This window comes from Balaenoptera physalus, assembly GCF_965194825.1.
Source record: "Balaenoptera physalus genome assembly, chromosome: 1".
NCBI lineage: Eukaryota > Metazoa > Chordata > Mammalia > Artiodactyla > Balaenopteridae > Balaenoptera > Balaenoptera physalus.
The window spans coordinates 35,334,489-35,359,593 of NC_138882.1; the positions used below are offsets into that span (position 1 = coordinate 35,334,489).

Consider the following 25,105-nt stretch of genomic DNA (forward strand, 5'->3'; position numbering starts at 1 on the left):
GGTCATAAACACCTGGATTTGAAATCATATCAAACCAATACACAACACTGGGGCAAGCACATAAACTGGAGGACAGGGAAAGAAGGCCCCTGGGAACAGGGCCACATAGATAACTCGTGAGGCCCAATGCAAAATGAAAAAGTGGGACCCCTTATTCAAAAATCAGGAAAAAACAGTGTTGTCAGAGGTGCTAAAATAGAAAACTCTTTCCTTTCTTCTAGTCCCTTGACTTGTGTTTTTTCACTTACTACTTAATGTCATTCTAAGTAAAGCTTGAATTTTAAATTGTTAACATAATTTTACCATTCAACTTTATATTGTACAAATGCCAGTTTTAAATGTAAACATATCAGCATTTAACTAACTCATCAGTGGAATCACCAAAATTACACAACTTTTATTTTGTAATTTGTACATGCATACACATAGTTGATCCTCACTATTTTTAGATTGTGTGTTTGTGAATTTGCCTACTAGCTAAAATTTATTTGTAACCTCAAAATCAATACTCTCAGCACTTTTCGTCATTCATGGACATATGCATGCACAGTTTGGGAAAAACTGGAATTGGACAACATGCATATTCCCTCCCAAGGTTTGTTGACCTAAAACAAATAGACTGCCAGATATTTCTCCAGCAAAGATGGGTTTATTCGGAAACAGCAGAGAATTGCAATTCGAGGTCTGTGAACATGGTGTGCCATGTGCAAGTCCCCACATGGCAATGGAAGGGTACTTGACAAGGAGGAAAAGGAAATTGGGAGGGCTGTAGCAAACAAAGAGTCCATGGCTTTTCATTGGCTCCTTGCTGAGAAAGATGAGGAGTCTTCCTTTTTCCTTTTGGGCTCTGCTATCATCCCAGGGGTGAGAGCTTCCCCTTCTTGTCCCCCACTCTATTCAACTGAGGTTTCTGTTTATTTTTTTACAGGTTGAAAGAGGTGAAGTTCTGCTTTCTTGTTTTAGGTCTCAAACTGTAAACAAGTGTCTTTTTTGTGGTCTATTTAGTGCCACATTTTTTGCATTTTTTGTTCATGATTTCACTGTTTCAAATGACCCCCAAGTGTAGTGCTGAAGTGCTGTCTAGGGTTCAAAGGGCAAGAAAGCTGTGATGTACCTTATGGAGAAAATATGTGTGCTAGATAAGCCTCCTTTAGGCATGAGTTAGTGCAGTTGACTGTGAGTTCAAATGTTAATGAATCAATACTGTATGTTAAATAAAGTGTCTTTAAAGAGAAACACACGTAAAAGAAGGTTATGTATTGATCAGTTGACGAAAATGTGATCAGAAGCTTGCAGGAACCGAACTCTGTATTTCCCTTGGGAGCACTGTGGTTCAGTATTCACCAATTCAGTGTTTGTGGTAACTTTCTAGACCATAACTACTGTGAATAACAAGAATCAATTGTATTTTGTTCTTACCAGAGCAGTGGAGACACTGTACAAAACTAACGCAACTGTTTTAACTCCTGTGATATAGTGACCTATAATAAGAAATATATATTTGGTCTTTGTCCCCATTTCTGGTACAGAGATCTTAAAACTCTTAGAATTTCCTAAGTGATGAGAATGACAGATACCTTTTGTTATGTTAATGAGGTGACTACTGGACCCCACCTAAGGAAGGGGGCTGATTGTCAGGAGAACAAACCATGTGATTAGAGGGAAGGAAAGGACAAGGAGGGAAGGGAAGGGAGGGAAAGAGGAGCTAGAGGTTGAATCAATCGCCAGTCATCAATGATTTGATCAATCTGCTTGTGAAACAAAACCTCCATAAAGCCCCAGAAGGACAGAGTTTGGAGAGCTTTCAGGCTGATGAACCAGAGTGCTTCCACCATGATGATAGAGGCTCCTTTGTTTGGGATGGCACCCTGTGTATTGATGTCTGTCAACTGAAAAAAAAATGCACAATGTAAAAGCTGTGAGTTGAGTTTATTCAGTGTCTTACTGACAACTAGAGCCTGGGAGACAGCCTCTCAGATAGCTCTGAGAAACTGTTCAAAAGGTAAGGGGGGAGGTCAGTATGTATGTGATTTTGGCAAAGGGTGTAGGTGATTTTGGCGAAGGGTATAGGTGCAATCAAGCACACATCTCAGTAGAAGGTTGCTGCTAGTCATAAGGAACTTAGATAGCTTAGATAGCTTAGTTAACAGTTTAGTTGCAGGAAGGGGGACCCCCTTCCAGGGCCCCAGAGTGGGCTCTTGTCTAACACTCAGAAACGAATTGTTTGAGGAGACACACGTGCTGACAAAGCAAGAGACTTTATTGGGAAGGGGCACCGGGCAGAGAGCAGGAGGGTAAGGGAACCCAGGAGGACTGCTCTGCCATGTTGTTCGCAGTCTCGGGTTTTATGGTGATGGGGTTAGTTTCCAGTTGTCTCTGGCTAATCATTCTGACTCAGGGTCCTTCCTGGTGGTGTGTGCATTGCTCAGCCAAGATGGATTCCAGCGAGAAGGATTCTGGGAGGTTGGTAGGATATCTTCACTTGCGTCTCCTCTCTCCTTTAAGGTTCTGTGTTCCTTACCAGGACCTCCTGTTGTAAGATAACTTGTGCAAACAGCTACTATCTTGTCTGGCCAGGGTGGGCGGTTTTGGTCAGTGTTTCCCCTAACAGTTTTAGTGACTTTCTAAGAATGGGAAGATGCAAGACTGCAGATTCATAACAAATTTCTCCTGAAAATATCTAACTATCTGAAGGCCTGTTTTGCCAGTTTTTCCAGAGCACAGAATGCCTAATTCCTGATCTCCACCCTGAATTCCTTACAGGGTGTGTTGAAGGTCAGTGACTGAGAGGCTAATGACTTAATTCTTATAGAACTGATGCTGAAAACTGGGCCTCTGTGCACCGGTGCCAAACTGAGTCTTGGAGACAGAGTTTTGGGTGACGTAGAAAAGAATAGCTTTATTGTTTTGCCAGGCAAAGGGGGACACAGCAGGCTCATGCCCTCAAAACTATGTGTCCCAACCCAGGGGGGAATTTGCTGAGGAGTTTTATAGCAGTGGTTCACGGGCAGGGTTGCTGATAAGGATCAGGGTGTGTGCAGGGCCTCCATTCCTTTAATCTGGCCTCAGGTGGTCTCCTGATGTGGTTCTGTGATTCTCAAGGTTATCAAACTGTGCCCTTCTCTCTGGAATGAAGAATGCTTCGTCAAGTAGTTAACATCTTCCAACTGTTGGGGGTTTCAGTTCTGCAGAAGAGCTCAAAGATATTGTTATGTGTATCCCTTGAGGTGGAACCAGGACTCTGCCCCAAGGCTGCACTATATTTTCTTGATTCCTCCTCCCTTGTCTCTGCATCCCCTCCCTTCCCTGATTAGCAACTGTTTGAACCTGCCTTTTGGTACTCAGGGAAGTTTATGGAGGCTGAAGGGTATTCCCTACAAACAAGAAATGGGGGACACAGAAAGGCTTCTGTGCCCAGGAGCGCCACAGGGTCCTGCTCAGTTTCAGAACCAGATGGTGAGTAACTTCTTTAGTTGGCATATCTCTTCATCTGGTTATTGAGTCATATCCTTTAATACCCTTTGTAAGAAACTGGTAATCTAGTGAGTTAACTAGTTTCTTGAGTCCTGTGAGCTGCTCTAGCAAACTAATTGAACCCAAGAAGGCAGTTGTGAGAAACTCTGATTTATAACCAGAAGCACGGGTAACAACCAGGACTTGCAGTTGGCATTGGAAATGGAAGGCGGTCTTGTAGGACTGAACCCTTAATCTGTGGGAACTGATGTTATCTCAGGGTAGATAGTGTCAGAAGTGAATTGAACTGTAGGATACCAAGCTCTGTTGGAGAATTGCCTGGTGTGCAGAAACTCCCCACATGCCGTAATCGGTGATTAGAATTGTTAACTCTGGATTTCCCTAGTGGCGCAGTGGTTAAGAATCCGCCTGCTAATTCATGGGACATGCAATCGATCCCTGGTTCGGGAATATCCCACATGCCACAGAGAAACTAAGCCCATGTGCCACAACTACTGAACCCGTGCTCTAGAGTCTGCAAGCCACAACTACTGAGCCTGTATGCCACAACTACTGAATCCCGTGTGCCTAGAACCCATGCTCCACAACAAGAGAAGCCACCGCAATGAGAAACCCGTGCACCACAACGAAGAGCAGCCCCTGCTCCCTGCAACTAGAGAAAACCCATGCACAGCAACGAAGACCCAATGCAGGGAGGTAGAGTCAAGATGGCGTACTAGGAGGATGTGGAATTCGCATCTCTTCACAACTAGGGTATCTACCAGGCACCGGTGGGGGACCATGGACACCTAAGGGGACAGGAGGAACCCCCAGCAACTGGGTAGGACGTGCAGCGTGGGGGGAGTGAAGGGGGAGGAGAAGTGGAGGTGAGATGGGACTGGCGCCCCTGAGGGGCAGCTGGGGGAGGGGAAGGGATCCCACGCCAAAAGGGGTAAATTGGGGAACCATTGGGGGGCAGAGGATCAAAAGGGAGCATGGCCAGGGTTCCCCTGCCCACTTGGGCTCCCAGGAACCTGCTGAGATCCCGGGCCTGATCCTCTGCCCACCGAGGAGCCCTCCAGCTATTCTGGTCCTGAGGGAGTGGGAGGGGAGGAAGGGGGAGCAAAAGTAAAGGCCGGACTCCCAGGAATGGCACCCCTGAGGGGTGGCTGGGGGAGGGGAGGTGTTCCTACACCCAGCGGGACCCACAAATGGTTAGGGGTCCATTGGCGATGGGGGAGACCCTGGGGGAGACAGTGGGGGAGGGGCGCAAAGGAACGGAAGGGAACACGGCCAGTGCGTTCCCTGTCCACTTAGGCACTGGGGACCCTGCTGGGCTCCAGGGCCTAATCCTCTGTCCTCGGAGCCTCCCTCCTGCAGTGCAGAACCCAAGCCCCACCCCTACACCCCCACCCAGGGCCCCACCTCTACACTCGGAGACCCCCTCTGAGACCCCCTCTAACGGCACTGGGCCTAAACCCCACCGACACACCCTCACTCAGGGCCCTACCTCCAAACTCCAGAACTCCACACTCCAGACGCCCTCCATTCATCGTGCCGCCTCTCTCCTTCTGCTCAGGTCCTAAGCAGAGGCCCTGCCCCACGCTTGAACGTTGCCCCGCCTAGGCCCCGCCTCCAGGGCTTTTTCCAGCTACATGGGTCCAGAACCTAGGCCCCGCCCCACGCTCAAACGTCACCCTCACCCACCCGCCTAGGTCCTGGCCCACCCTAAACCCCACCCCTGCCTAAGTTCCACCCCCGCCTAAACTCCGCCCCCCTAGCCAAGGCTTTTTTTTTTTTTTTTTTCTTTTTTCCTCTTTTAGATTGGGGTTCTGTTTTACCTTGTTGATTCACTGTTGTTGATTCTTTTATATTTTTATTCTTCCTAACAAATCTTTTATTTTTCTAATTTTATCTTATTCTTTATACTTTGTTATTGTTCTCTCCTTTTGGCTTGTTTCCTCCCCCCCCACCCCTCTTTCTTTTCCTTTTTCTATTGTGGTTTCATTTTACCTGTTGCAGCTGTTTCAATTATAGTTTTATTTTTCCTAATATATTTTTTCTCTTTCTAATTTTATTTTGTTTTTTATTCTTTGATATTGTACTGCTCCTTTTTTTCTTTCTTTCTTCCTTTTTTTTCTTTTTAACCACACCACGAAACTTGTGGGATCTTGGTCCCAGGCCAGAGGTCAGGCCCAAGCTCCTGTGGTGGGAACTCTGAGTCCAAACTGCTGGACTAACAGAGAACCTCAGACCCCAGGGAATATCAATCGAAGTGAGGACTCCCGGAGGTCCTCATCTCAGCACCAAGACCCAGCTCTATCCAACAGCCTGAAAACTCCAGTGCTGGATGTCACAGGCCAAACAACCAGTGAGAGAGGGATACAGCACCACTCATCTAAAAAATAAATAAATAAACGACAAAAAATATGTTACAGATGAAGGAGCAAGGTAAAAACCTACAAGACCAAATAAATGAAGATGAAATAGGCAACCTACTTGAAAAAGAATTCAGAGTAATGATGGCAAAAATGATCCAAAATCTCAGAAACAGAATGGAGGAAATACAAGAAACATTTAACAAGTATCTAGAAGAACTAAAGAGCAAACAAACAGTGCTGAACAACGCAATTACTGAAATTAAAAATACTCTAGAAGGAATCAATAACAGAATAACTGAGGCAGAAGAACAGAAGATAAAATGGTGGAAATAACTGCCAGGGACACTCCCAAACTCATTCTACAAGGCCACCATCACCCTGATACCAAAACCAGACAAGGAGGTCACAAAAAAAGAAAACTACAGGCCAATATCATTGATGAACATAGATGCAAAAATCCTTAACAAAATATTAGCAAACAGAATCCAACAGCACATTAAAAGGATCATACACCATGATCAAGTGGGGTCTATCTCAGGAATGCAAGGATTCTTCAATATATGCAAATCAATCAATGTGATACACCATATTAACAAACTGAAGGAGAAAAACCATATGATAATCTCAATAGATGCAGAAAAATCTTTCGACAGAATTCAACACTAATTTATGATAAAAACTTTCCAGAAAGTAGGCATGGAGGGAACCTACCTCAACATAATAAAGGCCATATATGACAAACCCACAGCCAACATCGTTCTCAGTGGTGAAAAACTGAAACCATTTCCTGTAAGATCAGGAATAAGACAAGGTTGCCCACTCTCACCACTATTATTCAATACAGTTTTGGAAGTTTTAGCCACAGCAATCAGAGAAGAAAAAGAAATAAAAGGAATCCAAATTGGAAAAGAAGATGTAAAACTGTCACTGTTTGCAGATGACATGATAGTATACCTAGAGAATACTAAAGATTCTACCAGATAGCTACTAGAGCTAATCAATGAATTTGGTAGCGTAGTAGGATACAAAATTAATGCACAGAAATCTCTTGCATTCCTATACACTAATGATGAAAAATCTGAAAGTGAAATTAAGGAAACACTCCCATTTACCACTGCAGCAAAAAGAATAAAATACCAAGGAATAAACCTACCTAATGAGACAAAAGCCTGTATGCAGAAAACTATAAGGCACTGATGAAAGAAATTAAAGATGATACAAACAGATGGAGAGATATACCATGTTCTTGGATTGGAAGAATCAACATTGTGAAAATGAGTATACTAGCCAAAGCAATCTACAGATTCAATGCAATCCCTATCAAACTACCAATGGCATTTCTCACAGAACTAGAACAAAAAATTTCACAATTTGTATGGAAACACAAAAGACCCTGAATAGCCAAAGCAATCTTGAGAAAGAAAAATGGAGCTGGAGGAATCAGGCTCCCAGATTCAGACTATACTACAAAGCTACAGTAATCAAGACAGTGTGGTACTGGCACAAAAACAGAAATATAGATCAATAGAACAGGATAGAAAGCCCAGAGATAAACCCACACACATACGGTCACCTTATTTTTGCTAAAGGAGGCAAGAATATACAATGGAGAAAAGACAGCCTCCTCAATAAGTGGTGCTGGGAAAACTGGACAGCTACATGTAAAAGAATGAAATTAGAACACTCCCTAATACCTTATACAAAAATGAACTCAAAACGGATTAAAGACCTAAATGTAAGGCCAGACACTATAAAACTCTTAGAGGAAAACATAGGCAGAACACTCTATGACATAAATCACAGCAAGATCCTTTTTGACCCACCTCCTAGAGAAATGGAAATAAAAACAAAAATAAACAAATGGGACCTAATGAAACTTCAAAGCTTTTGCACAGCAAACGAAACCATAAAAAAAGATGAAAAGACAACCCTAAGAATGGGAGAAAATATTTGCAAACAAAGCAACTGACAAAGGATTAATCTCCAACATATACAAGCAGCTCATGCAGCTCAATATCAAAAAAACAAACAACCCAATCCAAAAATGGGCAGAAGACCTAAATACACATTTCCCCAAAGATTTACTGATTGCCAACAAACACATGAAAAGATGCTCAGCATCACTAATCATTAGAGAAATGCAAATCAAAACTACAATGAGGTATCACCTCACACCAGTCAGAATGGCCATCATCAAAAAATCGACAAACAATAAATGCTGGAGAGGGTGTGGAGAAAAGGGAACGCTCTTGCACTGTTGGTGGGAATGTAAATTGATACAGCCACTATGGAGAACAGTATGGAGGTTCTTTAAAAAACTATAAATAGAACTACCATATGACCCAGCAATCCCACTACTAGGCATATACCCTGAGAAAAACATAATTCAAAAACAGGCATGTACCACAGTGTTCATTGCAGCACTATTTACAATAGCCAGAACATGGATGCAACCTAAGTGTCCATTGACAGATGACTGTTTAAAGATGTGGCACATATATACAATGGAATATTACTCAGCCATAAAAAGAAACAAAATTGAGTTATTTGTAGTGAGGTGGATGGACCTGAGTCTGTCATACAGAGTGAAGTAAGTCAGAAAGAGAAAAACAAATACCGTATGCTAACACATATATATGGAATCTAAAAAAAAAAATGGTTCTGATGAACCTAGGGGCAGGACAGGAATAAAGATGCAGATGTAGAGAATGGACTTGAGGACACGGGTAGGGGGAAGGGTAAGCTGGGACGAAGTGAGAGAGTAATATTGACATATATACACTACCAAATGTAAAATAGATAGCTAGTGGGAAGCAGCTGCATAGCACAGGGAAATCAGCTTGGTGCTTTGTGACCACCTAGAGGGGTGGTAGGGAGACACATAGCTGATTCATTTGTTATACAGCAGAAACTAACACAACAGTGTAAAGCAATTATACTCCAATAAAGATGTTAAAAAAAAAAGACCCAATGCAGCCAAAAATAAATAAATAAATTATATTAAAAAAATTAACTCCACTGCTGGATAGACGTGCATTCTATCAACACTCTCCAATTTTGACTTGATGAGTAAGGGCAGACAGAAGAAAAAACCACGGATTCCCCTATTTTTCCCTCTCTTGATAATGTAATTTTTTCAGTGGGGGCAGGAAGGGAGATTTTCCTTCTTCCCTTCTAAGTTTCTTGGCTGGCCTAACTGACGTAAGACAGATTAACAGAAGAAAAAAATCACAAAAGTTTAATAACATGTATACTTGGGACAGACCTAGGAAAAGTGAGTAACTCTCCAAAATGGTGGAAAAGGGCACCTTAAATACCATCTTCAGCTAAAGACAAAGGACATTGTGATGGGGAGTCAGTTATGGGCGATCACCAGGAAAAGCACAGTAAACAAGGGTAAGGTTGTTATGCAGATTTAGGTTGCTGCCTTCTCCAATGATAAGAGTTTCTAAAGATTTAGTCATCCCCCTCTTCCTGGTACAGTGAGGGAGACACCCTTCCATTGGAGATTTCCCTTATAAATGTCAATGTCTCTTACAATGGGGTAAATTTTTCTCAGTTTTCAGAGCTTCTCCTGTGTCTGCAGTTTCTTTAAAATAACCAGTTTAAAATAATCCTTATGACAAAAGGGCATATTTTGCGGTGGCAAAATTCTGCTCCCCTACAAACATAAGTGGTTAACCAATACAAGGAAATAATGTACATAGATAGGGTAGGGGGTCCCAGGAGGAAAAGAACCAGATATAGCTTTTTGACATAAGAAAAGCCATTTTGGCCAAAGCCATTTTGTGATATAAGCCTGGCCATAATTCTTGTCCTTGAACAAATCTCAGTAATGAATGATCTTAACGGAACACAGGAAAAGCAGCCAAGAAACAGTAGTTCAGTGATAAAACAGAGTTATATAAAAACAGTTCCTCCTCATGGAACTGTTTTTATATAACAAATACACATCTTTGAGTTGTTCTACAAGAACTAAGGCTCCCAGCCAGGTGGAGGATGGTAAATCTTGCTAAGACCCCAAAATGGCTGGAACCTAAAGAATGATGATATTGACCTTTTCTGGCCCTTGTGACTTCAATCAACTAAGTCTTGGACTCTAACCTTTTCCCAATTCAAAACTTCCCCTGGGCCTCCCTGGTGGTGCAGTGGTTAAGAATCCACCTGCCAATGCAGGGAACACGGGTTCAAGCCCTGGTCTGGGAAGATCCCACATGCCATGGAGCAACTAAGCCCGTGCGCCACTACTACTGAGCCTGTGCTCCAGAGCCCGTGAGCCACAACTACTGAGCCCATGTGCCACAACTACTGAACCCCTGCACCTAGAGCCCATGCTCCACAACAAGAGAAGCCACCTCAATGAGAAGCCCGCGCACCGCAACAAAGAACAGCCTCCACTCGCCACAGCTAGAGAAAAGCCCGCGCACAGCAACGAAAACCCAATGCAGCCAAAAATAAATAAATAAACAAAATAGATACAACATTAAAGAAATAAAAAATGTTAAAAAAACAAAAACAAAAACAAAAACTTCTCCACTTTTGCTGTTTGAGGAGACACTGCTTTGGGAAAGATCCCCAGTGTTTTCCTTACTTGCTGTAAGTAATAAATCCTTCCTTCTCCTGCTCCTTGGCTTGGTTGAGTCTTTTGGCTTGACACCCACAAAGAGGTGAAGCCAGTATTTGGGTAATAGTAACAGAAGTAAGAATAGCTATGATAGATTTCCTTGGTTGTTTGTGCTTCCTAGAACACCATTGCCTTCTTTCTGTGACACCAGCTTATTGACTCATTTAAGACTGAGAGTTTCTGGAAGTATTTGCAAGTTCATACAGGCTCTCAGCCCAACGGAAAACCAGAAGTGACGATAAAGCACCGTGACACTAATGGAGTGTTCAGGAAGGAGACATGCCAGAGGGAATGTCCTCTGCTCACCATTAGAGCGTGAATGATAGAGACAGAAGGAGGAGACATAGCCAGCTTCTGTATTTGATACTAAACAGTACTCTGAAGGAAGTCACAATCTATATGCTACAAGTTTGAATAATTAACTTACTATATTTAACTAATTAAGGACTCATAATGAATAAGTTATTTTTACATCTACTTTCTCATCCTGATCTTGAAAAAATTTCTTCATATTTAGCATTATCAGGCATATGAGATGGGACAATTACTGCAGCTGAAACTGCACAACTCAGATGGGACATGAACCCATGTGCCAGGACTCAAGCCCAGCCAGAATTCAGATTGGGGCTTGAAACCACGGTCTTTTAATTGAAATCACACATCTGGTCTCAGGACTTAAGGAAGCTCAGGTTCTTTAAGTTTCATTGCAGAAAGAATTCAGTGAGAGACACAGTGATAGGCAAGAATGGATTTAATTAAAGAGATACACATTCCATAGACAGAATGTGGTCCATCTCAAAAGGTGAGAGTGATCTTGGGAGAAATACACTCAACAGACAGAGTGTGGGCCATCAGAAGGCAAGAGGCCTCGAAATACGGGGTGGTTAGTTTTTATGGGCTGGGTAATTTCATAGGCTAATGAGTGGGAGGATTATTCCAAATATTTTGGGGGAAGGGGTGGGGATTTCCAGGAATTGGGCCACCACCCACTTTTTGGCCTTTTATGATTAGCTTCAGAACTGTCATGGTGCTGATGGGTGTGTCATTTAGCATGCTAATGTATTACAATAAGTGTATAATGAGGCTCATGATCTACTGGAAGTCGAATCTTCCACCATCTTGGACCTAGTTGGTTCTAACCAGCTTTTGTCATGTCCTATGGCTATGTCATTCTTTTAAAGATTGTGCCCTCCCCCCTTCGCTCCTGTTTCACAACTGGGCATTCAATGTAACTCAAAATTTCCTGGCAACTAATGTGAGAAAATAAAACTGTTGGGGAGGGCTTCCCTGGTGGCGCAGTGGTTGAGAATCCGCCTGCCAATGCAGGGGACACAGGTTCGAGCCCTGGTCCGGGAAGATCCCACATGCTGCAGAGCAACTAAGCCCGTGCACCACAACTACTGAAGCCTGTGCACCTAGAGCCCGTGCTCCACAACAAGAGAAGCCACTACAATGAGAAGCCCGCTTGCCGCAACTAGAGAAAGCCTGTGTGCAGCAATGAAGACCCAACACACCCAAAAATAAAATAAATAAAATAAAATAAACAAAACAAACAAAAAAAACTGTTGGGGAAACACTGACTGAAACCGCCCACCCTGGCCAGCACCACAGTAACCATTTGCATGAGTTATTTTATGATAGGAGATCCTGGTAAGGAACACAGAACTAGCAAGCCACCACCAACCGGAAGAATTTGGGAAAGGTCAAAAGGAGATGCCAGTCCATCCTACCAACCTCCCAGCATCCTTCTCGCTGGAATCCGTCTTGGCTGAGCAATGCACGCGCCACCAGGAAGGATCCTGAGTCAGAATGATTAGCCAGGGACAACCCGGAAACTAATCCCATCACCATAAAACCCGAGACTGTGAGTCAGGTGGCAAAGCAGCCCTTACCCTCCTGCTCTCCTCCCAGGTGCCCCTTCCCAATAAAGTCTCTTGCTCTGTCAGCACGTGTGCCTCCTTGGATAATTCATTTCCGAGTGTTAGACAAGAGCCCACTCTTGGGCCATGGAAGGGGTCCCCCTTCCTGCAACAAAACTGTAAGGGGAAAGAATTATAATAAAGTCTTTCATCCATTCATTTGTAAAAATTCTCAGAACAAGAAATAAACAGAAAGGTTACCTATCTGAGAAAATAATTTATTAATTATTCTCAATTTGGGAGAATGTATATAAGGGTAACTGATATTTAAAAAAACAAAATTCAGCCAAGTAAATTTGAGATCTAATTAGCTTTATTGGGCGATTCAAGAATCAGGCAGCATCCCATCTAGCATTCCAGGAGTGGTACAAAATGGAAAGCTTTTATAGAAAGCAGGGTGGGACAAGAAAGCTATTAGCAAAAGAAAAAGGTTACTTTGGGCCAGGTCCTCTTCTTTTTGAGGGGAAGGGAATAGCAAGGATCTTTATCATGCAGATTACCTCACTTGTACTGATCAGGAAATTTCATATTGTTTTACAGGTCACATTTCTGGGCAGAACTGACACTGCAATTAAGCCGTGGTTTGATGTAGTGGAGGGCAAATGACTCCATTTGGGGCTTGTTATTTCTTTTTTATTGAGGTGTCCAGCTCATTGGGGTATAAGCATGAGCTGGCTTTCTTTTTTCTGGGACCTGCCACCCAAGTTGTAGGTTGAACCTCCCTTTCTTACTGGGTGGTAGCTCTCTTAACAACTCATTTTGATCCCATAATTTTTCATCTCATAACTGAAACTGAAACAGGAGGGAAGGGGGGCAGGGCACAACCTTTAAAAGAATGACAAAGCCATAGGACATGACATAAACTGGTTAGAACCAACTAGGTCCAAGATGGCAGACAAGACTTCAGCTAGACCTTGAGCCTCAGTATACGTTCATTGTAACACATCAACAAGTTAAATGACACACACACAGGCGCCATGACAGTTCCAAGGCTGACCATAAAAGGTCAACAAGTAGGTGGTGGCCAAGTTCCTGGAAATCCCTGCCCCTTCCCCAAAATAACTAGAATACTCCTCCCACCCATTAGCCTATGAAATTACCCACCCCTATAAAAACTGGCAACCTCATACCCTGGTGCCGCTCTCGCCTTCTGAGATGGTCCACACTCTGTGGAGTGTGTTTCTCTCTAAATAAATCCACTTCTTACCTATCACTTTGTCTCTCACTAAATTCTTTCTGTGATGAGACATTAAGAACCTGAGCTCCGTTAAGTCCTGAGACCAGGTGTGTGATCTCAATTAAAAGACTGTGGGTTCAGACTTCCCTGGTGGCACAGTGGTTAAGAATCCGCCTGCCAATGCAGGGGACATGGGTTTGAGCCCTGGTCTGGGAAGTTCCCACATGCCACGGAGCAACTAAGCCTGTGTGCCACAACTACTGAAGCCTGCATGACTAGAGCCCGTGCTCTGCAACAAGAGAAGCCACCGCAAAGAGAAGTCCGCGCACTGCAACAAAGAGTAGCCCCTGCTCTCTGCAACTAGAGAAAGCCTGTGAGCAGTACAAGGACCCAACGCAGCAAAAAATAAACAAACAAACAAATAAATAAATTCATTTATTTAAAAACAGACAAAAAAAAAAAAAAAAGAGACCCTGGGTTCAAGTCCCATCTAGGTTTTGGCTGGGTTTGAGTCCCCCTAAAACTGAGTTCCTCTGCTGAGTTTATGATTAACCTCTCTATCCAAAACTTTATTCCTTTTCTTGTCCCGCCCCTGTTCCCCTCAAGATTGAGGAGTATCAAAGAAAAGCGAGGATTGACACCGAGCAGGATCCTGTGGGGCCCTCCCAGGTACAAAAGATAACCCCCCACTTCTTGTTTATAGAAGAAGGCTTTAGTAGTCTCCTAGGCCTTCCCTGAGTTCCAAAGAACAGATTCAAATTCAAGCAGTTACTAATTAAAGAATGCAGAAACACAGGAAAAGCAGTCAAGAAACAATAATTCAGTGATAGAAGAGTCCTAGTTCTGCCTCAGGGAATACACATAACAATCTGATACATATTTTCGAGTTGTTCTGCAGGAACTAAGACCCCCATCCATTTGGAGGATGGTAAATACATGCTGAGACGCCAGACTGGTGAGAACCAGAAGGTTGATGATTGAGATTCCTGGAACACCACCCTGTTTACCTCACCACCAACTAGTCCGAAGAAAGTTGTACACCCTGCAGCCCTCACCCCAAATATTGCCTTTAAAAACTCTTCCTTGGGAATTCCCTGGCGGTCCAGTGGTTAGGACTCAGCGCTTTCACTGCTGTGGCCTAGGTTCAGTCCCTGGTTGGGGAACTAAGATCCTGTAAGCCAAGCGGTGCAGCCAAAACAAAACAAAACGAAACAAAACAAAACAACTCTTCCCTGAAAACCACTGGGGAGTTCAGGTCTTCCGAGCATGAACCACCCATTCTCCGTGCATGGCCCTTGCGATAAACCTTTTTCTGCTCCAAACGCTGACATTTCAGTTTGTTTGGCCTCACTGTATGTCGGGCACATGGACTTGGGTTCAACTACATAACTGTCTCTTGGTTATGAGAATCCTTACATGCCAGTGTTTTTCAGTTCTGTCTGAATCTTCATCTCACATCTGACATAAATCTCTCCTTACTTGACTGAGTGAGGTTGCCAGCCTCCCTCTGTGCTTATTGTTGCTTCCCAGGCCAACCTTTACTGGCCATCAATATCAGACTGATGTGGTGCCCTCTGTGTGGCAGGAATTTAAATGCTGGTCGCATGTAGAGTGAATCTGAGAGCAATGAAGAAATCTACCCAAAATATAGCCACCAGGTATGAGAGAGCTAGCTCCTGTAAAAATCTGTCTTTATCCCACCGTCTTGGTCTGCTTGGGCTGCTATGACAACAATACCATAGACTGGGTGACTTAAACAGCAAACATTTATTTCTCACAGTTCTGGAGGCTGGGAAGTCCAAGATCAAAGTACTCACAGATTTGGTGTCTGGTGAGAGCCTGACACCTGCTTCATAGGCAGCCATCTTCTTGCTGTGTCCTCACAGGGAGGAAGGGGTGAGGGAGCTCCCTTGGGCCTCTTTTACAAGGGCACTAATCCCATTCACGAGAGCTCAACCGTCATGACCTAATCACTTCCAAAGGCCCCACCTTCTACTACTCTCACAATGGGGATTAGGTTTCAACATATGAATTTTGGGGGCACACAAATGTTCAGTCTATAGCACCCACCCAAGTGTTTGTGAAGCCACCTCAGATGGTCTATACATCACAGATTTATCCTACAGGCCCCTTGCCTTGGCACCCTGTTGAGGTGGTGCCAACAAAATGACCCAGGTCCAGATGCCTTCCTCTGGTGACACTTTTATTGTTGCCATGGCCAACGGTGGGTGGCCAGCTGCTCCACAGCCCTTTCTCTCAATTCTGGCAACACACTGCTCTTTCTCCCTTTCCTGGGGCATCAGGTACTCTGCAGAAGAGATGGTTAGCATCCCTGGGGATGGGGGCAGTGAAGGAGGAAAGAAACTCTTCCTGACCAGCATGTCCTCAAAGGCTAACTGCAGTCACATCTCAGTCCTCTCCTGTGGAGCAGGGATGCGATGTGGTGGAGAGCAGCACATGGTAGGACTAATTTCCTACTCTCAGTAAGCCTTGAGTGGTGTTGGCAGACCCCTAACAGCTGGTGGTGCTCTGAACTCAGAATGTGGGATGTTTTTATACCTTGGGTACTTAGCTTTAAGCCTTAGTCTCCATTCCTGAACCACAGAAAAACCTCACTCAACATTTTATAAAGACATGCACTGAAACCACGTCATCAACTGTCACATCGATAACCTGACTTTATCTTGGGCCTTGTGCCAAGAACTAGGGTGAATACAAAGGATTTAATTATATTTTCCTACAGGCAAAGTGATTTCAGTCTGATAGGAGAGACTGAGTACATACATTAACAGAACAATGCAGAAAACAGACAAATATCCAGAACAATTACAGTAGCATATGCTTTATATTATGTCCATTTTGCAGAAAAAGGAACAAAGGCACATTTACTTAAGTGGAATGAGCCTAGATGTCTTCACTTCCAGCTTCGTCCATGTTTTAAAATTATTTTTTGTTTTGACATAACTTACAGGAGAGTTGCAAAGATAGTACAGAGAGTTCCTGTATACCCTTCACCCAGTTTCCCCTAATGTTAATTATATAACCATGGTACATTTATCAAAACTAAGAAATTAACATTGATACAATACTATTAACTAAAATATGGACTTTCTTTTTTTTCATTTCACCATTTTTTCCACTAATGCCCTTTTCCTGTACTATGATCCAATCCAAGGCATCATGTTATATTTTAGTCGTCATGTCTTCTTAGTCTCCGCCAGTCTGACAGTTTCTCCAGTCTTCCCTTGTCTTTCATGACTTTAACACTTTTAAGAGTTCCAGTCAGGTATTTGTAGAACGTCTTTCAATTTGAGTTTTCTGATGTTTCTCATGATAAGACTGGGGTTGTGGATTTTGGGGAAGAATACCACGGAGGTGAAGTACCCTTCTCCTTGATCATATAGCAATATAACTTATTACTGGTGAGTTGACCTTGATCACATGGTTAAGGTGATGTCTACCAAGTTTAGAAACCAAGGTCTGAGAGCTAAGTGCATTCACTGCTACTGGACCATGATTGCTTCTAGACCCTCCAGTGGACAGTTAGGAAATATATATGTATACTAGCCTGTGTATATACGCGTCTATATTTCCTTTCCTACTTGCTTATTTGTCACTTCTTTCTCTGACAGTAAGAAACCTGCCTCTCTCTACCTGTAATATATTTACTTATTTGTTCAAGTATGCCCTACAAATTTACCAGCTAGACTGCAGTGTTTGTTTTCAGTTCTTTGTGTCTTTATCTTACAGTTTCAAGCAAAACATTGTTTTCCAAAGTTACTTAGGCCCGTTCATTTCTTCCCCCACTCCCTTCAGTCAGATTATGTCATACATTTGTGAAGCAGTGAGATTCATTTTTTACAATCTGCATTTTATTGTGGGTTCCCCTGACAGCCTGGTGAATTTTTTTTAAATTTGCATATAATAAAAGTCACCCTTTGTGCTATACAGCTTTTTTTGTGTGCGTTTTGACAAATGAATACAATCATGTATCCATCACCATAGTACAATACAGAACAATTATCCTAAAAATTCCCTTGTACAGCTCCTTTGTTGTAAACCCCTTCCCTCTCCCCAAACCTGCCAACCACTGATCTGTTTTCCACCCCTATAGTTTTGCCTTTTTCAGAATGTCATATAAATGGAACCATACAATATGTATATTTTTAGGTCTAGCGTCTATCACTTAGCAAAATACGTTTAATATTTGTCCATGTTATTGCATGAACCTACTTCACTCCTTTTTACTGTTGAGTGTGGATAAACTCATTGTGTGGATATAGGACACTTGTTTATCCATTCACCTGTTGAAAGACATTTGGGTTATTTCTAGCTTTTGGCAATTATGAATAAAGCTGCTATAAACAGTCATGTATGGGTTTTTTTGTGAATACAAATTTCACCCTTGGATAAATACCTAATAGTGCAATGACTGGGTTGTATAATAGGTTTATGTTTATGAGAAACTGCCAAACAGTTTTCCAGAGTGAATGTTATGCCTTGCAATCCCTTCAGCAATGAGCGAGAGTTCCTATTGTTCTGCATTTTCTCCAGCGTTTGGTTGTCCACACTCATTTGAGAGCAGCAACTGTCCCCCCACCCCAACCCAACTTCCTCGTTCCTTTTGGCCTCTGCCTGGATTACCAAATAATCTGTATTCCTGCTTTGCAGCCTGCTGGTATAAGTGAAGGTAATGATTTTAGACTACTTCATGTTTCCACTGTCTACTAAAGTACTCTTCCATTTTTAACCTCCTCACAGTCCTATAAGGCAGTTTCAGCATTCTTAAGTTGGTATGAGAGATAACAGCACCCTGCCTGAGAAGAATTTCTTTCTGACTTTTTCAAACCTCTGCTTTTGTGAGCCTCTTAGCTCCCTACTCATTTCAGCTTCTTTTTAGCATAACCAAATGAATCCACTGAAATACAAGGGTGGTCAAGGGTCCTCACTAGACCCTGTAATGGCTATGGATCCGGCAGGATAGACCACTCCATGTGGCTTTCCAGCTGGGTGGCTGGGTCTTAATTCATCAGGAAGGAGCCATGTGTCAGGCCCCTGCTCAAAGTCCCTACCTCCTACCTTGGCAGCTCACACATTCTTGTAGTCATGAGAGTCTTCATTTGACATCTCTTCTCCATGTTTCATCTGACTGTTCTCACTCTGTGCAGATGACTGATAGGTCACATAATCCTTTAAGGCCAGGAAACTCCCTGACTGCATGACAGGTTGGATGTGGGTCTCGGGACCATCTGTCCTGCCCTCTACATGGTCTGTGTTTGAGGATGTCGCTTCCTTCTCCTCCTGCTGCTGGTTTCCACTGGGATCTGGTGGTACATTTTCATAATCTCTGCAGCACTGAAAAGTTCCCCAGGGCTGCTTCCCTTGGATGGTCTCGAGATCCAACACTGCCATGTTGACATAATCATTTGAGGTCTGAGAAGACCCTTCCTCATCGTTGAGTGGATCACTGCTCTCAGTTCCTGGAGACCCCAAACTGGTGCAGTCACTGGCGTTCCCACAGCCCTCGTCTATTTCTTCAGTCAACTCCAGCACCTTGGTACTTGGGAGGATGAAGAGGTTCCCAGGAGGGCTGTTGGTAGAAGCTAAAGTCTCAGCAATCTCCTTTGCTGTGGGGATATTGACATAATCTCTTGAATCCTCCGAAGAAGTGCTTGGGCAATCTCTTGAAGCTCTGACATTGACATAGTGCGCTGAGGGAGTGAGGTTTCCACACATCTGGGGCCCCATGGCATTGTCATAGATGCCCACTGCATACCCCATGGCATGAGTATGGGCTCTGTGCACATGGAGGGCATCACCTGCTTGGGAGGGCTATGAGTAAGAAGAGAAAGCCAGTGACAGGATAGAAGTAGAAACATGGACAAAACCTTTCTTCTTCCCCGCCCAGTACTACTACATCTAATGGGTCTTTCTCTCAGTTCTTCAGTTTGGAGAAAAGGTCTGAATCAGGGGTCTCAAACCTCAAGGCTTCAGATGCTAGGTAGGAATAAGTGAAGTAGGCTGAGTTTAAGGAAAGCAGCAGTGTAAATTTGACAATAAATTGCAACTGTTTTTTGGCCACACTGTGGGGTTTCAATGGGGAAAGTATTATGAATTGGAGAGAGCCTGCCACCCCAGAGCACACTGAGAGGCGCGGCATAGTGGTTAAAGGTAGAGGCTTAGGCTCAGACTGAGGGTGCAAGTCTCAGGCCTCACCACGCTGTGCTGAGTTTGGGAAAGTCACCTAATCTCACTGTGCCTTAGTTTCCTAACTTATAAAATGGGTATAATCATAATAATATCTACACCATGAGGGTTTTGTGAGGAGTAAATGGATTACTGACCGTAAAGTGTTTAGAATAACTCCTGGAACAAGAAAACACTAAAAAATGCTTGTTGTTATGTTAGTATAGGGGCAGCTGACACACAGATCAGCTGATTATGGCCAATTAGAGATGCTAGTCTGTTGTTTCCAGAACTTCTGATTTTCAAGAAAAGCTGGACATCTGGACTTTAATGTGAAATCATTTAGGTTTTTAAATGTTGCCAACTGGTTCAAAATGTCCTTCAAACACTACAGAGTACAATCCAAACATGTTTGTGGGCTTAAGCCAGTTTGAGATCTAAACTCTAGATGCAAAATTCCCTCAGGGCCCACCTGAGTCCTAGAAGTAGCTTTAGCAATGGAGTTTCCTCTGCTCTTCCTTTTATCAGCCACTTAGACTTTCTGCCCCAGGAAGTCTTAGAAGCAGGAGCAGAGCCCAAGGATGGGACATGCAAGAGGAAGAGGAAGCAAAGGTGGCGACATGGAGTGGCCGCATGGTAATCAACCTAAGCCCCTGAGTAAAGAAAGGCTGGGTAACAACCGAATTAGCAGCAGCTGCAGCATGGCTGTACTTACCCAAGGACGGTCACAAAACCAAAGGAACTGATTCTTTTCACAAGCTAATGAGAACTTATCTATGGAAATAAGCACCCTGATCTTCAAAACAGTCCCTCTACTGTCCCTGGTGTGACTCCTCCTGGGGAGCTGCCTTCAGAGCCAGACTACAAGACACACGGGATTATTCTTATTAATTGCAATAGTCCCCTTGTAACCTCAAAGGTATCCCCGACGTGCTCAGTGCTTTCTACACCAGTTACAGTGCTGAGTGAACTTACGAGTATTTCTGCTATGGAGGAGGATTGAAACAATTTGACATAGGCTCAGAAGTAATTGCCAAAGTAGGACTTTAAGAGTATTTTGAGCACGAACAGCACTGCTGGAATATTTAGGTACCCTCCCAAGGTGATGACTTTGAAGGGGACAACACTCATTTGGAAAACACATTTCAGTTCTAACATCGTGTCCTTGAATACATGTGCCCTGGTGTCTTTCCTAAAATCCCGAGTGCTTGCTCCTCTCTTTCTAAGTTTTTTGCCTTGGTTGGGAGGGAAGTCCTGAGGCTAGTTGTCCCAATTTATTAATAGGGCCTCGAGGGCGGGGGGCAGGGGGAGAGTGTGTGTGCCAAAGGACATGCTATTTGCAGTGAAACAAGAGCCAAGACCTAGAACTCTTGCACTTCAGCTCTTCTGCCAGAGACATATCATTTCTCCCAAACGGGTTGTCATTTCTCTTGACTCTTACCACATGCTCAGAGGGAGGGCTGTCAGAATTTCTGGAGAGGAGGCTCTCGGTACTGAAAATACGAATACTTCTTGACGGATGTCTTCCTGAAAGGACAGAGAACAAACCCTGAACATAGTCAGCCAGTCCTCCGAGTGCTTCAGCCTGTACAATCCCTGCATCTTGGGTGAAGTGGGTTTGTGTGATGTCTGGTGTTTGGGGCCTGGAGTTCTGTGGGGAGAGGGTCAGGGCTACAGTGATGATGTGCTAGGGGACCCGGAACCCTCCTCAGCTAGCTGAGGACAAAAGGACACTAGCACAGGAATTGAGGAGGCTGGGAAGGAGGCTCCTGGGGCGAACCCTCCCTGCCTTGAGGCTGGAGGCCATTTTCTCCTTCTGTGTGTCTTTCCCAATGCTAGACATACCCAGCTGTCGCCTGCTAACTTACGTCAAGAAAAACCAAAGCTGCTGTCTATGTAATCAAACCATCATGCTGTACTCCATAAACTTATACGGTGATGTATGTCCATTTTTTATCAATGAAATCGGAAAAAGAAACAAACAAAACCCCCAACCCAGATGACCCCCCGCTCCCTTCTTCGAGCGCTCCAAGCTCCCACTGGAGTTGCATCTTGCAGTCTATCTATCCCATTCTCTCTCATGCTCCCTGAAGGGCAGAAAGGTCTGCAACTTTAGAGAAAGTTGCTTCCAGGTGAGAGGTACATTCCGGGGGTAGAAGTTCTATAGGTCTGGACTCCAGGGATTAGAAAGAAAAACCTACCCAGCTCTTCTTGTCTTCGGGGCAAGAGGTCATAAATATTTTTGGTTCCTTGTCTGGGTCGAGGCAGAGTCAGCAAGGGCATGACGGTGACTTGGAAGTAAGGAACTTGCCCTGCAAGGCAATGAGAGACACGGAGGTCATGGCTGGGCCCAGCTGCACAGAATGCGGGGCCCCCTGGGGATGAGATAGTCCCTGAAAATATTGCCCACCCTCACCATGTATCATGAAAAATACGTTTTCAGACTTGACCAATTCCCTTTGAGCTAGAAGCATAGGGGACTCAGTGGACAGAAGCAGGGCACAGGGATACCAGGGCAATGACTTTCAAAATGGAACTCCACTCAGCACTCAGCCTTATGGAGCCACAGCTTAGGATCCCAAGGGAGACCATGACCCGTGTTTCAGGTAAGAACAGAGGACTACCCAGCCCAACAGTTTATCTCTGGAGGGTAAACTGGGCTTTAAATACCAGGCTAGTTGATTGATCTTAGTGTGTCTCAACTTTGGACAAACAAGGGACTCACGCTTCTTCCATTTACTCCAGTTCCACAGGATGCAGAAAACTGCGACAACCAGGAGGATGGCAAGGAGTCCCGCAAACCCAGAAAAGATGCTGCTGTAGTGGTCTTTAGCTCTGCGAGGAAAACCAAGTGCCATGACCCAGCCATAGGAGGGTGGGAAGTTGGAGAAGATGCTTCCTTTAGGAGGTAGGGCTCGAGGATTTGGAATGAGAGCCCGGTGAAGGAAAGCTGAGGTGGGATGGACTGGGTGGTGGAAGAGAGGGTCATCTTCCCTTGGAGAGAGGGAAATAGGACATGGGAGAAGGAATCTATCCCTTTTGAATGCCTACTGGATGCCAGTGTTTTGCATGTGAACCTTATTTAATCTGTACAACAATCCCATTTCTCTTTGTGACCAAGGAATCCGAGAATTAGACTCAGAAAGGTAGAGTAACATGTCAAAGATCACATAGGTAGGAAAGAGCATGATGGAACGTGAGTCTAGGTCTGTTTGGGCCCAAAGACTGTTCTTTCTATGGCTTCACGCTGTCTTCCAAACTTGTAATGTCAAGTCCACCTGCTCCTGCTTCCCCCATTCCCTGCTCCTGGGCTTTCTGTCTTGCTCGAAGGAGAAGATTACCCAACTTACAATTAGGGAGCAGCTCTGGGACAAGAGTCCAGGTTGCCTGCACTTGAATAACCCCTGTAGCACCAACTTGTGGAGCTGGTCTCTAAGCAACACTCTGGTGTTCCAATGCAAATGCATGGAGCAAGTTCTGGGTTACATGCAATTCCCAGGCAGGCACGGAGTTACTGCTCTGCTTTGCCTATAAGAAGCAGCCAATTGAGGTACAGAAGGACTCACTAGCAGACCTGCTCCCCCAATTACTAGAAACCAGGTCATCTATCAGGGAAGATTTTTGTCCTGAGTTCTAGGCTTGTTTACCCAACTCTGTATTGGACATTTCCACAAGGTTGCCTAATAGACATTTCAAACCAAAAATGTCTGAAACAGAACTCCTGTTCTCCCCCCACAAACCTGCTCCTCTGGTGTTTCCCATCATCTAATGACTCGGCCAAAAACCTTGGAGCCATCCTTGAATGTTTTCTTTCTTTCACACCCCACTTCTAGTTAACCAGCAGATTCTGTCTGCTCTTCCCTGGGCATCTATCCAAACCAGTCACCTCTTGCTCCTCCATTACCACCACCCTGGTCCGAACCACCGTGCATTCCAAGTGGACCTTTGCAAGAACCTCTCTAATGGGTCTCCTTGCTTTCACTCTTGGTCCCAACACACTATCTTCACACACGGGCCAGAGTGATCCTCTAAACGGTAAATCAGATCACGTCCCTCCTCTGCTTGCTATGATACCCTCCATGACTTCCTATCACACTTGGGATAACATCCATAGTCCCTACCCAGTGAGGACTTCATGGTCTCTTCTATTCTGGCCTCTGCCTGCCTCTGACCTCATTTCCTACAACTTTCCCTCTGACCTTGACCGCCAGGACTCCGTGCTGTTCCTGGCAAAGCAGTCTGGTCTCTCAGACCTGCTGCTCCCTCTCCCATAGCTCAGTCCCTCATTTCATTCAGGTCTCTTCTGAAATGTCACCTCCTCAGACAGGTCCTCCCTGGCCACAGCCTCCCTGGTACTCTCAATCCCCTTACTCTGCCTTGGTTTTTCCTCATAGCACTTATGACTGACTGACATTATGTTATCCATGCATTTGTTCATCTGTTTCTATCTGACTCTCCCACTTGACTGTAAGCTCCAGGAGGTTATGAACTTGTCTGTCCGGTTCACCTGGTGCCTGGAACAGTGCCTGGTACTCAGTAGGGGCCTGATGAATATTTGTTAAATTAATGAATGAGTAAATTATCAAACAAATGAATGAATATAGAAATAGGATTTTTTTGCCGGGGGAGCTGCAGGGTTCTGACACTTTACGAATTCATTCTCCATCAAGGCCTCTGTCCACCTGCAAGTGACATGTATTTGTTTGTCATGGTAATGATATTTACCTCCCCAAACTACAGTGATTTAAAATTTATTATTTTGAGCTGTGCTGTTATGATAGCACTGAAATGTATACCTCCCACTGTCAAAGTTTCAACGGCTGATGAATTTTTTATTTAATATAATATTGAAGCTTTTAGCTGTAAAATTTATATCTACGATTAGTTCTGTGGGGTTTTATGTTCTAAGGATATATCTTTATCATATCTATGATTCCATTTTTATTCATGGCAAGTTTTTAGGGCCTAAAACACATGAAAAAAGTGGGCTTTTTGTTTCCATCAGAGTGGGAACTAGTTTTTGTTTTTGTTTCTTTGAGGAGTGATTGGTGGGACCTGAGACAGAAATGATCGAGGACAGCAATCAGGGCCTCTGAGCGTGAGAAATCCAACCAGGGCAGGCAGACAGCTCTAAGGAAATGCAGTGTTATCATATTTCGTCTCCTCCTATCAACTCCTTTTTCTCCTCAATACCCATTTCTTTCCTCCAAGCAGTTCTGAGTAAACTTCTCTGAGCCTAGAGTTTATTGGTCTCAGGGGACCACTCTGGTGAGGGGTGGCAATACTGCTGGGGTAGAAGCCTCCCGGGGTAGACCAGGGCCCTCTGTCTAAATCAGGGGAGGGGAGAGCTCACCACCCGGGCCAC

The 25,105-nt window shown here is 44.1% G+C and overlaps 1 protein-coding gene across 1 annotated transcript; it reads right to left on the reverse strand.

Annotated features, from left to right (window-relative positions):
* Positions 1-9,188: 9,188 nt before the first annotated feature.
* On the reverse strand, positions 9,189-25,105 carry LAX1 (lymphocyte transmembrane adaptor 1). The gene is made up of 4 exons (XM_082432701.1): positions 22,466-25,105; positions 21,942-22,052; positions 21,182-21,267; positions 9,189-19,386 (listed from the first exon to the last, which is right to left on the reverse strand). Exons 1-4 carry the CDS (start codon positions 22,596-22,598, stop codon positions 18,643-18,645), a joined length of 1,074 nt encoding a protein of 357 aa, XP_082288827.1. The 5' UTR covers positions 22,599-25,105; the 3' UTR covers positions 9,189-18,642.